Source organism: Piliocolobus tephrosceles, chromosome 9, assembly GCF_002776525.5.
Source record: "Piliocolobus tephrosceles isolate RC106 chromosome 9, ASM277652v3, whole genome shotgun sequence".
Taxonomy (NCBI): domain Eukaryota; kingdom Metazoa; phylum Chordata; class Mammalia; order Primates; family Cercopithecidae; genus Piliocolobus; species Piliocolobus tephrosceles.
In genome coordinates, this window is record NC_045442.1 from 653,116 (window position 1) to 666,197 (window position 13,082).

General features: G+C 55.6%; 1 protein-coding gene across 9 annotated transcripts in view; it reads left to right on the top strand.

Moving 5' to 3' along the window:
* The window catches only part of TUBGCP2 (tubulin gamma complex associated protein 2), a 28,974-nt gene that overhangs the window by 13,246 nt on the left and 2,646 nt on the right, over positions 1-13,082 (top strand). For 6 of the 9 annotated variants that reach the window (XM_023185802.1, XM_023185808.2, XM_023185805.2 and 3 more), the window contains 11 exons: positions 1,626-1,833; positions 2,115-2,314; positions 2,663-2,852; positions 4,040-4,185; positions 4,922-5,102; positions 5,725-5,905; positions 8,811-8,983; positions 9,224-9,352; positions 10,331-10,451; positions 11,363-11,506; positions 12,414-12,533. In XM_023185802.1, coding sequence (XP_023041570.1) covers positions 1,626-1,833; positions 2,115-2,314; positions 2,663-2,852; positions 4,040-4,185; positions 4,922-5,102; positions 5,725-5,905; positions 8,811-8,983; positions 9,224-9,352; positions 10,331-10,451; positions 11,363-11,506; positions 12,414-12,533 — 1,793 coding nt within the window. Of the gene's footprint in view, positions 1-136; positions 1,199-1,625; positions 1,834-2,114; positions 2,315-2,662; positions 2,853-4,039; positions 4,186-4,921; positions 5,103-5,724; positions 5,906-8,810; positions 8,984-9,223; positions 9,353-10,330; positions 10,452-11,270; positions 11,507-12,413; positions 12,534-13,082 lie in introns of those variants that run through there. The other 3 variants (XM_023185811.2, XM_023185809.2, XM_023185810.2) reach the window with 3 other exon arrangements.

Genomic DNA, 13,082 nt, shown 5'->3' on the forward strand with positions numbered 1-13,082 from the left:
TGCAGTGGTGCGATCTCAGCTCACTGCAGCCTCGACCTCCCAAGCTCAGGTGATTCTCCCACCTTAGCCTCCCGAGTAGCTGGGACTGCAGGCGCCTACCATCACACGCAGCTAATTTCTGTATTTTTAGTAGAGACGGGAATTTGTCATGTTGCCCAGGCTGGTTTGAACTCCTGGAGTCAAGTGATCTGTCCACCTTGGCCTCTTAAAGTGATGGGATTACAGGTGTGAGCCGCCGTGCCTGGCCTTGAGGTCCCTCCACAGGCAGGCGGCCAGATCCACACTAACCCCCACCCCACTGCACCCCCACCCCACCGTGAGGCTTCTCCCCACACAGGCATTGGCCGAGGCTTCGTGGCTGTGGGTGAATGAGGCCAACATGGTGGAAAGTAAGTGGTGCAGAGTCAATGGCAGTTCCTGGAAGATGCACTTGCTGTTCTCCAAATGCCAAGCCACACCTACTGCTTTAGGAATGGCAGACCTTGGGGTCTCGGTTTTATTGGTCATCCTGAGAAAGCCACTGGAGTAATAGAAAGAAATGGAACTTGAAGTTGAAAAGTGTAGATCTGCCAGCCTGGGCAACATGACCAGACCCCACCTCTACAAAAAATTTAAAAATTAGCCGGGAATGGTAGCATGCGCCTGTGGTCCTACCTCTGAGGGAGGCTGAAGAGGCAGGATCGCTTGAGCCTGGGTGCTCAAGGCTGCAGTGAACTGAGATTGCACCACTGCACTCCAGCCTGGGTGACAGAGCGAGATTTGTCTCAGAAAGGGAAAAAAAAAACAAGGACAATGTGGATCTGCATCGTGATTGAGGCTTTTGCCGAAGGGCTTGCGTTGGTGACGGATTGCAGCTGCGCTCGGAGTCTTGAGGCCTGCAGTCACAGGACACTTCGCAGCAGACGTGTGAGGCCGACAGTGGTTCTGTAAACTGAAAGCGTGTTGTGTGGAGCCTTCCTGAGCTGCTAGGGCCTGGTTTGGGTGTGGTCTGGCTGGCACGGGGCCCTGTCATGCCCACATGGGGACAGTTTCAACATCGTGCTTTGCTCTGGTGCTCCTCCCGGCCCCCCAGGCAGGGCCCGCCTGAGGCTGTGGACTGAGAACTTGGTCCTGGGACGTGAGGGGTTTGGTGGGTGACGGCCCGTGGCTGTCCTCCTGAGGAAACTTAGCTGTGTGTCCTGCAGCCGTCTCATGCTGTGTGAGTAGAAATTATCAGTTTCTTAACGTATAAATGATAGCTTTTTGAAGACAAGGTTTTTTGTCCCAGAGTAACCCAGACTTACCAAGTTGTACTTACGAATGTTGAAAGCGCAGCTTCTGCTGGAGTTGCCTTTTCAACTCCTAACTTCATCTTTTCAAATGTCAGCCATTATGTGAGCATTGCAGAGCCCAGTGTGGGGAGACCTTGACACGAGCCCCCGCGCCTCCCGGCCGTGTCCTGTGGTGGCCGGAACTCAGCCTGTGGCTCCCCACTGGGGTCAGTCAAAGCCAAGTGCAGTGGCTGACCTTTTATACCCGTAAACAGAGATGATGAGCAAGAGTGAGGCTGACCCGCGGAGGAGGCACGTGGCTGTGGGGGCGTGGGAGTGGGGGCTGCGGAGCCACAGCGCTGTCTGTGCCTGCAGGCACGCTGCCCCTGGCCTCGCAGGAGTCGGCTGTGGTGGAGGACCTGCTGTACGTGCTGGTGGGCGTGGACGGGAGGTACGTCACTGCTCAGCCCCTGGCTGGGAGGCAGAGCCGGACCTTCCTCGTGGACCCCAACCTGGACCTGTCCATCAGGGAGCTGGTGAACAGGATCCTCCCGGTGGCTGCCAGCTACTCCACGGTGACCAGGTGGGCACCGGGTGCGGTCGCTTGGGGGCGTGCACTGTTGTGGGGGAGGGGTTGGGTCCCGTCCTGATGACCATGGGGACAGTGCCAGACTCAGTTTTGGAGGGTCTGTGAGTCACCGTCCAGGGTCCTGACTCATCTCCTCCTAGGGGCAAGAGTTCCCCTCTAGGATGTGGGGTTCCAGTGAGTCATCTGCTTCCTGTTTGGGATGAGACTTAGAATATCGGATGTTGTATGTGCCTGCAGCTTGCCTTTTTGAGGAAGTCTGACAGCTTTTCTCATAGGTTCATTGAAGAGAAGTCTTCCTTCGAGTACGGGCAGGTGAACCACGCCCTGGCGGCCGCCATGCGCACCCTGGTGAAGGAGCATCTGATTCTGGTGTCACAGCTGGAGCAGCTGCACAGGCAGGGCCTCCTTTCGCTGCAGAAGCTCTGGTTCTACATCCAGCCAGCCATGCGCACCATGGACATCCTGGCCTCCCTCGGTGCGTGCCCACCCGGGGGGCATGGGGCAGTGGGTGGCAGGTGTCTCAACACAGCACCCGGTGTGAGGAGAGACTGCAGGGGCTGTGGAGCAGCTGTCCAGGGCAGGGGCATGTGGCCAAAGCCCCTGTTGCTCTATGTGTTACTAACTTGCAAGAAGAAAGCCCTGGAAGCTCTTACTGGTCAGCTTAAATGAGCAACGACAACCTGACAGTTCATATGTGTCCCAAAGAAGCAGCAGCACCGTCCCAGTAAGAAGGTTGGAGAAGCACGAGGGGCCCCCAGCAGCATTGTTGGTAGGCTGGGCGTGCACTTCCTTCTCGGCAGTGAGCCTTCCTTTCTCCCCGCAGCCACCTCGGTAGACAAAGGCGAGTGTCTTGGGGGATCCACACTGAGCCTGCTCCATGACAGGAGCTTCAGCTACACAGGGGACAGCCAGGCGCAGGAACTCTGCCTATACCTGACCAAGGCGGCCAGCGCTCCCTACTTTGAGGTTCTGGAGAAGTGGATCTACAGGGGCATCATCCATGACCCGTACAGGTAGGGCTCCCGGGGACACGGAGGACGCGTGCTGCCCTCTCCGGGGGGCTCTGGCCTTGTTTTGCTTATGGTCTCAGGAAAGCACACACCAGACAGGCGTCCACTTGCTGCTGCCCATGCGGCCCAGGACAGGAATGGCCCAATTGCTTATGGCCTTATTCTTTTGTGTACAGGACATTAAATTGCCTCCAGCTAGGTCCTTCAGCCTCTTTGGTGCATGGATTTCCTGATCTGGTGGGGTCTGTCGGCTTCTCTTCAGTGAGATATATTTAAATGCATAAAAATATGTTAGTTCCCAAAGAATTGTAGTGATGTCTATTATGTCGACATACCATTGTTGGAATATTTTCAAAAGATACATCTGTGATGTGGACATACTACGTCTTCCCTAATGGACCAAGTAAAATCTGATATAATGGGCACCTTTAAAGAAAGCACCTTCCAACGTGAAGCAGATATATTTGAGGTTGTTCGGATGACAACGTGGAGATGTCTGGTTTCTGTCAGCGTTGGCCCCACACACCCCACACGAGCATCATTTTGGTGACTGGGTTCATCATGGAAGGAAATGCTAAATTCCAAAAAGAGGCAGGTGCAGATAAAGACAAATCAGTTTCCCACCTAGCTCCGCGGACTCTGCATTCTCCCTGAGCCCAGGTTAAATACTCCGTTCCAGAGTGAGGTTTGTAGGTTTGTTTGGTTTTCTTTTCTTTCTTTTTTTTTGAGACAATCTCACTCTGTTGCCAGGCTGGAGTGCGGTAGCGTGATCTCGGCTCACTGCAACCTCCACCTCCCAGGTTCAAGTGATTCCCCTGCCTCAACCTCCCAAGTCGCTGGGACTACAGGTGCATACCACCTTGCCCGGCTGATTTTTTGTATTTTGGTAGAGACGGGGTTTTACTGTGTTGGCCAGGATGGTCTTGATCTCTTGACTTTGTGATCCGCCCACCACAGCCTCCCAAAGTGCTGGGGTTACAGGTGTGAGCCACTGCGCTCGGCCCCTAGGTTTGTTTTAGCCCACAGTTGAGAAATAACTGGTAGGTTAGGCTTGGCTCTTGTGGAACATTACTTGGAAGTGTGCTGGCCTCCGTTGAGGTCCCTCCGCGCTGCCGGCCTGGAGAAGTGTGTCGTCTGCCTCACAGGCCCCCTTGCTTTGCCTGTGACCGAAGCACTCCCTGTGGTTTTAGTGAGTTTATGGTCGAGGAGCACGAGCTGCGGAAGGAGAGGATCCAGGAGGATTACAATGACAAGTACTGGGACCAGCGGTACACCATCGTCCAGCAGCAGATCCCTTCCTTCCTGCAGAAGGTGGCGGACAAGATCCTCAGCACAGGTGCAGTGCACACGGCGGGGACCTGGCCCGGGGCCGCAGCACAGCTATGCCTAGAGAGTCTCCTGCAGCCCAGGCCCTCCCCTAAGAGCCTGTGCCTCACCCTGTGGGCGTCCTGAGCCCGGTGTCCGTGAATGCGGGGCCGAGGTCAGGACCGGCCCATGAGCTGGGCTGCAGTGCTGAGTTAGGCCGTGAGATGGTCTCTGTTGCCAGGTTTCATCAGGTTTCCATCGCCAGGACTTTGTTTTGTCCCTGACCCTAGGAGGCTCTCTCATGAGTGCCTTCCCTATTTCTCATTTCTGATTTCTAAAACTCCATTAGCATGACAGGAAAAACCGTCAAAGACACACGCCTGCTGGCCGGCAGTGTTTTCAATCTCTGACCACACAGGTTAGGGCCTGACCTAGACCCGGGGCAGTGGTGTGGGGTTGGACTCGGCACATCAGGGCCGTCACGAAAGGGTTGGGAAGCGGTTAGCCATCTGGTTCTCATAATGCCTTTTCGCAATGATTTCTGTGCCCTTGGTTAGAAAATTCCAGATGTGCAGAGCCACGGCAAAGCCTTGACGCCACCTGCTCAGTCTGTAGCAGCTGATAGTGATTTACCAGGAAGGAGCAAGAGTGTGGAGCCGCCTCACGCAGCCCAGTTTCCAGTCCACTGCCCCTGTGTAGACGAAGACAGCTAGGGCCTGAGATCGACCGTGTGGAGAACAAAATTTTTAATTTCTATCCATTTTCAGGAAAATATCTAAATGTGGTCAGAGAGTGTGGCCATGACGTCACCTGCCCGGTGGCTAAAGAGATCATCTACACGTTGAAAGAGCGGGCATACGTGGAGCAGATCGAGAAGGCATTTAACTATGCCAGCAAGGTGCTGCTGGACTTCCTGATGGAGGAGAAGGAACTGGTGGCTCACCTCAGGTGATTCCGTGCTCTCTCCCTGTGCAGACGCTCGCCTCCCTCTGAAACTGGGGCCTGTGGGATGTGGGGCTGAGATCGCTGGGTTTCTTCTGGCAGCTCTGCCTTGTCTTTTTGAAAGTGGGCACTGCCAGATGGTCTCTAGCTCAAGGACCTGGCACGCACAGTCGGTGGTGTAGGCCCCGGGTCACCTTGTCCAGGGGCCCCAGCTCCCTTCCTTGCCCCGGGCCCACCAGCCCCTTCTCGGCTCTTCCTGCCACAGCCTACATGGTGGTCGCACAGCCCCTGCCTGAGAGCCAAGCGCTTAGCCCATTGTAGTGTGTTTTAGCATGATGGCGGTGGCGGGCACCTGTGGGTGGGACATGCTCACGGCTGCTCCCTGGCTGTGGCGGGCACCTGTGGGTGGGACGTGCTCACGCCTGCTCCCTGGCTGTGGCGGGCACCTGTGGGTGGCACATGCTCACGCCTGCTCCCTGGCTGTGGCGGGCACCTGTGGGTGGGACATGCTCACGTCTGCTCCCTGGCTGTGGCGGGCACCTGTGGGTGGGACGTGCTCACACGCCTGCTCCCTGGCTGTGGCGGGCATCTGTGGGTGGGACATGCTCACGCCTGCTCCCTGGTGCAGGTCCATCAAGCGCTACTTCCTCATGGACCAGGGCGACTTCTTCGTGCACTTCATGGACCTGGCGGAGGAGGAGCTCCGGAAGCCGGTGGAGGACATCACGCCCCCCCGCCTGGAGGCGCTGCTGGAGCTGGCCCTGCGCATGAGCACGGCCAACACTGACCCCTACAAGGACGACCTCAAGGTGGGCGGGGGTGCCGGGGGCTGCCGCCTTAGGCAGGGGCCTCGGTGGGGCTGGGAGGAGAGCGCAGCAGAGGCCAGCCCCGTCCCCCACTCCCTGCCCAGGTGAGGCAGCCGCAGGGTCTGTTTCCTTCGCTCTCAGCTGTGGGGGCTGGCTTGCTGGGATCAGGGGTCTTTGCACCTGTGCTCACGAGGGGTGCAGGTCTCGGGTTTTCCTGCAGTGCCCTTGTCAGCCTGAGTGTCAGGTTGTGCTGTCCTTGTGGAATGAGTATGGACCTGTCCCTCCACCTGTTTTTTGAAAGGGTTTCAGGAGTGGTGTTCTTTTTGTTTCTGTCTTCCTGTTTTTTTTTTTTTTTTTTTTTTTTTTTTTTTGAGATGGAGTTTCGCTCTTGTCACCCAGGCTGGAGTGCAGTGGCGCGATCTCAGCTCACTGTAAGCTCCGCCTCCCGGGTTCAAGTGATGCTCCTGCTTCAGCCCCACGAATAGCTGGGATTACAGGTGCGCGCCACCATGCCCGGCTAGTTTTTGTATTTTTAGTAGAGAAGGGGTTTCGGCCGGGGGCGGTGGCTCACGCCTGTAATCCCAGCACTTTGGGAGGCCGAGACGGGCAGATCACAAGGTCAGGAGATCAAGACCATCCTGGCTAACACGGTGAAACCCCATATCTACTAAAACTACAAAAAAAAAAAAATTAGCCGGGCGTGGTGGTGGGCACCTGTAGTCCCGGCTACACAGGAGGCTGAGGCAGGAGAATGGCATGAACCCGGGGGACGGAGCGAGACTCTGTCTCAAAAAAAAGGGGGTTTCACCATGTTTCCCAGGCTGGTCTTGAACTCCTGACCTCAGGTGATCCACTCACTTTGGCCTCCCAAAGTGCTGGGATTAAGGCGTCAGCCACCATGCCTAGCCGTTTTTTTAAATATATATATACACACACATATATATACACATATATATATATATATTTTCTGTTTGTTAATTTTTGTTTTTGATAGAGACAGGGTCTCACTATGTTGCCCAGGCTGGTTGAACCCCTGGACTCAAGCGATCCTTCCACCTTTGCCTCCCCAGGAGCGTGTGGATTCTGTGGATGTTTGGCCGGGTTTGCCTGGGAGCCCTTGGGCCCTGGACTTGTCTTTGTTGGAGGATTTTTTGAGGCGGACTTGGCCCCTTGCTGGCCACAAGTCTACTCAGTTCCTTTCCTCTTGGTCGGCTGTCCGTCTCGCGTCTCGTCTGGTGCACAGTTCGTGGAATTCTAGTATCAGCTTTTTATTTCTGTGAGGCTGGTAGTTATAGCCCTTCTTTTTCTGATTTTAGTAATTTGAATGTTCTTTCATCTTAGCTGATGTAGCTAGGAATTTGTTGATTTCATTGAGCTTTTCAAAGAACCAACTCTTGGGTTTTTTGACTGTGTTTTCTGTTTTGTTTCTCTCTTCTGTCATCTTTGTTACTCTTTCTGTCTGCTGCTTAGGGGTTTAGTGTGGTCTTTTTTCTAGTTTCTTAATTTGCAAAGTTTACAGCTGTAAACATCTGTCTGCGCGCGGCCTTCGCTGATCCCCCAGCGTCGTCATTTCTGTTTGTCTGGAGGTGTTCCTGATTCCTTCTGATTTGTTGTTGGAGCCGTGGTTGGTTTATGTTTAACTTCCACATGTTTGTGAATTTTCTGGTTTTCCTTCTGTTACTTGTTTCTAACTTTATCTCCTCGTGGTTAGAGAACAGACTGTGTGGTTTCAGTTTTGTGAAATGTATTGATTTGTGTAGTGGCCCCACATCCGTCCTGGAGAGTGTTCCGTGTGCACGGGAGGATGTGCCCTCGGTTCCACGCGCGCGGGAGGGAGGAGAACGCGCCCTCGGTTCATGAGCACAGGAGGGAGGAGAACGCGCCCTCGGTTCCGTGTGTGCGGGAGGAGGACACGCCCTCGGTTCCGTGCGTGCGGGAGGAGGACGCGCCCTCGGTTCCGCGTGCACGGGAGGAGGACGTGCCTTCGGCTGCTGTTGGGTGTTCTGCAGTTGGGGTCCTGAGTCCCTGTCTTTCCTCACTGATCTGTCGGGCGGTTCTCTCCATGATTAGAAGTAGGGCACCGAGTCTCCCTGTCACTGAAGAACTGCTTTTCTCCTTGTCGTTCTAGTCTTGCTTCAGATATTTTGGAGTCTCTTGTTAGGAGCAGGAATGTTTTTGTCGGAAAAATTCCTGGTAGTGAAATTGTTGGGTCAAAATATATGGCCCTTGTACAACTAGGCTGACCTTGCTGGACTTCAGTCTCAGGACACTGGGCCACACAGCTGGGGCTGCTGTCTGCACACCTGCGAAGCCCCCGTCTTGTCTGCTCCATGGAGAAGTGACATCAGGGGTTCATTTCTGCATTCCTGATGGCGATTTCGTCTGCTGCTTGTTTCTTCTTGCTTTATCCTCTACCCTTCATTTTCTGTCCTGTCATTGTGTGATGGTTTTATAAGAACTCTGTCAGGTAGTTGGAACTTAGTAAGTACTTGAATGATTAATGTGAGGACAGTATTAGTTGCCTATAATAACTGGTATATCCCTCATCAAATATGCTTTATTTTTCAACCTGGGCCTGGTGTTTATCGTGTACAAAGGTTTCCGTCCTAAGGAATCACCTTTCTTTCGCCATCCCGAGCGTTTTTCCCCTTACACCGTCCACACAGCAGTGCATATTTACAGAGTACTTCATCTGAATTTTTCTTGTTTTGTTTTGATAGGAAGTGGTTCAGTTTTGAATTTGATTTATCAGTAGACGTTTGGGTTTTTGAAAAGCCTCTGATGTTTAGAGTCGGAATGCAGGGAACCTTATGTCAGTGCTGGGTCTGTGAGCGTGGATGGTGTTGGGATGGGACGTCGCGTCTTTTCCTTAAAACTGGATGGTTTGTTTCATTTCCTTCCCTCCAAGATCGACCTGATGCCCCATGACCTCATCACTCAGCTCTTGCGTGTTTTGGCCATCGAGACCAAGCAGGAGAAGGCGATGGCCCACGCCGACCCCACAGAGCTGACGCTGAGCGGCCTGGAGGCCTTCTCTTTCGACTACATCGTCAAGTGGCCCCTTTCACTCATCATCAACAGGTGCGGGTCAGCCACTCAGGCACTCACTAGGTCTTCACTCAGGTTTGGCAGAAGTGAGAACTGTGCCACCCAGTGGCCACCTCGTCCCACAGAGGACCCAAGGCGGCTCTCCCCGGCCTTCAGTGCCCGGGGGATTCACGGGCTGTCCGGGGGCCACCGTGCAGACTGTGGAGCACAGACGCCATGTCCCCGACGCCGCCTGTCACGGACCCGCCTGAGGTGCCACTGCCTCTCTTGCAGGAAAGCCCTCACTCGCTACCAGATGCTCTTCAGGCACATGTTCTACTGCAAGCACGTGGAGCGGCAGCTCTGCAGCGTCTGGATCAGCAACAAAACCGCCAAGCAGCACTCGCTGCACTCCGCCCAGTGGTGCGTTCCTCCTCTGTCCCCTGTGTGCCCTCCTGGTAGACAGCTCTGCTTTCTAGGCTTCTGGAAACGTCATCTGGAAGTGCACGTTTGTAGCTTTAGATCCATAATGCTTCATTTTCCTGTCTTGGGGCTGTGCAGCGCTGCCGTCCACCCCTCAGGGGATGCTGGCTCTGTCCCTCAGCCCTGTCTGGAGCCTTGTGGTGACTGCACGGGCATGGAGACTGCCCAGGTCAGTGTGCAGGACATAAGCTCCTCCCGAGAGCCGACAGCCACATCTTGCTGGAACCAGAGGTGCTTTGCTGCTGGTCTGTGGCTCTAGGGTGTTGAAAAAAGGGGTCGATGGCAGAGCTGCTTAAGAATTTGTCCAGTCGGGTGCGGTGGCTCCTGCCTGTAATGTCTGCACTTTGGGAAGCCAGGGTGGGAGGATTGCTTGAGCCCATGAGTTCGAGACCAGCCTGGACAATGTAATGAGAGTTCATCTCTTAAAAAAAAAAAAGAAAATTGTTTCAATGAGCCGGGAATGCCTGTAGTTCCGGCGACTCAGGAGGCTGAGGTGGGAGGATTGCTTGAGCCCAGGAAGTCAAGGCTGCAGCGAGCCAAGATCCAGCCACTGCACTGCAGCCTGGGCGACAGCAAGACCCTGTCTCTCAAAAAAAAAAATTAGATGAAAAAGAAGTCATCTCAATCATGAAGCACAAATGTGCATCTGCTGTGTGGCACCTTCCTGGTGTGGGCTCCTGGGGCTCCAAGGAGTCCATCCACCAAGGAGCCCACATCCCAGTCTCCTCTGTCCGGCTGGCTGGGGGTGTCCCTGCAGGGCACAGGTTGGTAGACGGTGACAGCTTGTGCTGGGCAGACACAGGAGCAGCGGCCATGTCTGATGGACTGGGAGGGGCACCTGTTGTGCAGAGGAAACAGCCACGTCCACTGGGTGCCGTCGGGGCCACGTCCTCCATGGCTGTCCTCCGTGTCACTCAGGTTTGCCGGGGCTTTCACTTTGCGGCAGCGAATGCTCAACTTCGTCCAGAATATTCAGTACTACATGATGTTCGAAGTGATGGAACCGACCTGGCATATCCTGGAGAAAAACCTGAAATCTGTGAGTTTTAGCTCCATAGATCATAACAATTGAAAGCCAGTTTCCTTTCACATAATTAATGTGAGGGAGACAGGGAGGGCAGGAGAGGCAGAGGAGGGGAGAGGCAGGGGGAGGGCAGAGGCAGGGGGAGGGGAGAGGCAGGGGGAGGGCAGAGGCAGGAGGAGGGGAGAGGTAGGGGGAGGGGAGAGACAGGGGTTCCCCCTGGGGCGGAGCTGCACCAGCATTGCTGGCCACACAGGGGACCCGTGCTGCCTGCCATCATCTGGGGACTCTGAGCTATCATTGCCCCCAGGGTCATCCCTTCCACATTGCGCCTCTGAGGCTGAAGGGCCTGAAGGCAGAATCTGTTATTACCAAATTCTAGAAGCAGCCGCAGCCTCACTTCCTGTCTTCTGCCTTAAGAACTGAAACCAGGCCGGGCGCGGTGGCTCAAGCCTGTAATCCCAGCACTTTGGGAGGCCGACACGGGCGGATCACGAGGTCAGGAGATCGAGACCATCCTGGCTAACACGGTGAAACCCCGTCTCTACTAAAAATACAAAAAATTAGCCGGGCGAGGTGGCGGGCGCCTATAGTCCCAGCTACTCGCGAGGCTGAGGCAGGAGAATGGCGTGAACCCGGGAGGCGGAGCTTGCAGTGAGCTGAGATCCGGCCACTGCACTTCAGCCCAGGCGACAGAGCGAGACTCCGTCTCAAAAAAGAAAAAAAAAAAAAAAGAACTGAAACCCTTTCGGGGCGTGCCCATCATTTTTTAGTGGTATTTGGAAGTTTTCCCCTAAAAGCCCAAGGCCCATTTAAGAGGTGGAAATGCGTAAACAGGAATGCGCAAAGCCGGAACTGAGCACGTGCGCACGCGAAGCCCGTCTGTCGGCCGAGTCTTGCTGAGAAGGGGCTTGGTCTGTTCCCCAAAGGCCTCCAACATTGATGACGTCCTTGGCCACCACACGGGCTTCCTGGACACCTGCCTGAAGGACTGCATGCTCACCAACCCCGAGCTGCTGAAGGTCTTTTCCAAGCTCATGTCTGTGTGCGTCATGTTCACCAACTGCATGCAGGTGCGTGGGTGCGGGCGGCACCGTTGGGTGGGCAGACCGTATCCCGGCCGCGGCCGCACGCAGCCTGCTCACCTTTTCCTGCCCTTGTGTGGGTGGAGGAGACGCTGGGATCTGAGTGTTTCCAGAACTCCTGGTCTTCCTGGCCGGGTGGTTCCCTCCTGGAGCCCCTGCCCTGGCAGCGTGAGCAGGGCTGTGTTCCTCCGAACCATCCCTCAGCCTCCGTGGTGCTGGTCTCTGTCTGGGGCCTTTGTTCATGGCCCTTGTGCGCTCTTTTCCTCAGCGCTTGAGTTATTTGGTTCCGTTAAGGACCTGCGGGCACTAGTCACAAGCAGGTGCCCAGTGGCGATGGTGCAGAACCTGAGCGTCTAGCGGCAAAAGGGGTGCCTGGGGCCATGCTAGGGCTCCAGGGGTCTGGGGATCAGGCTGTCCAGGCAGTGCCACGGGGAGGGTCTGGAGGGGGGCATGGGCGCTATGAGCTATTGCTGACATGTGAGAGCCATCTCGGGGTCCCAAATAGGGAAACAAAAAACACTGCTCTTAGGAGCATTAGTTGGTCTCTGTGAAGGCAGACGCGGTAGCAGACCGTGGAATTCTGTCAGCACAGCTGAAGTCATTGCCCCTGCAGCCGCGGGGTCGCTCGTGTGTTCCTGCAACCGCGGGGTCGCTCATGTGTTCCTGCAGCCGCGGGGTCGCTCGTGTGTTCCTGCAGCCACGGGGTCGCTCGTGTGTTCCTGCAGCCGCGGGGACGCTCGTGTGTTCCTGCAGCCGCGGGGATGCTTGTGTGTTCCTGCAGCCGCAGGCTACAACAGAGATGCGGCGGGTGATGTACCTGCAGGACTTGTTTTTTCTGCAAAGCGTTGTGGTTGTAACTAACAGAAGCATTTCCTTGCGACTCTCCACCCCCTAGAAATTTACACAGAGCATGAAATTAGACAGCGAGCTGGGCGGGCAGATGCTGGAGCAAGGCACCGTCCCGGGGCTGCCCACAGGGGCCGAGGAGCGGGCCCGGAAGGAGCTCACCAGGAAGGTGCGTGGCCTCCAGGGTTGGCCAGAGAGAGACGCTTCCTCCCGCCTGGGGCAGCAGCCTGAGCATCCTGACACAGAACAAACCTCCCCCACTTTTTTTCCGTCTCCCCTTGGATTGAAGAAAAGACTTAACATTTGCTTCCAAGCACAAGCACAACAGCCTCTCCCAGCCTTCTCAGCTCACTGGTTCCCATTTCAGCCAGTCGGACTCGAGGGCGCCCCCACAGATCTTCAGAGCAAGCACTGTGCAGGGCACCCTGGTGAGGACAGGGGCCACAGCCGCTGTCCCTGCTGAGCACCGATCCTGAGTTAGAACTGTCAGGCTCTCAGCAGGCACGGACAGGCCGCATGTCCTCGGAGGCATGGCCCTGTGGCACCGGCTCTGGAGTGGCATGGGGGGGGGTGGGTAGTCCCGTGTTCACACGCTGGAGTGGAGCTGCAGAGAGGAGTTGGGTTTGGGGGCCTGTGGGGGCCGGAAGTGAGGGACACTGAGAGGTACCCCGACCTTGCTGAGAAGCTGCTGGGAAAGCTTGTGCTTTGCTTGTGGATC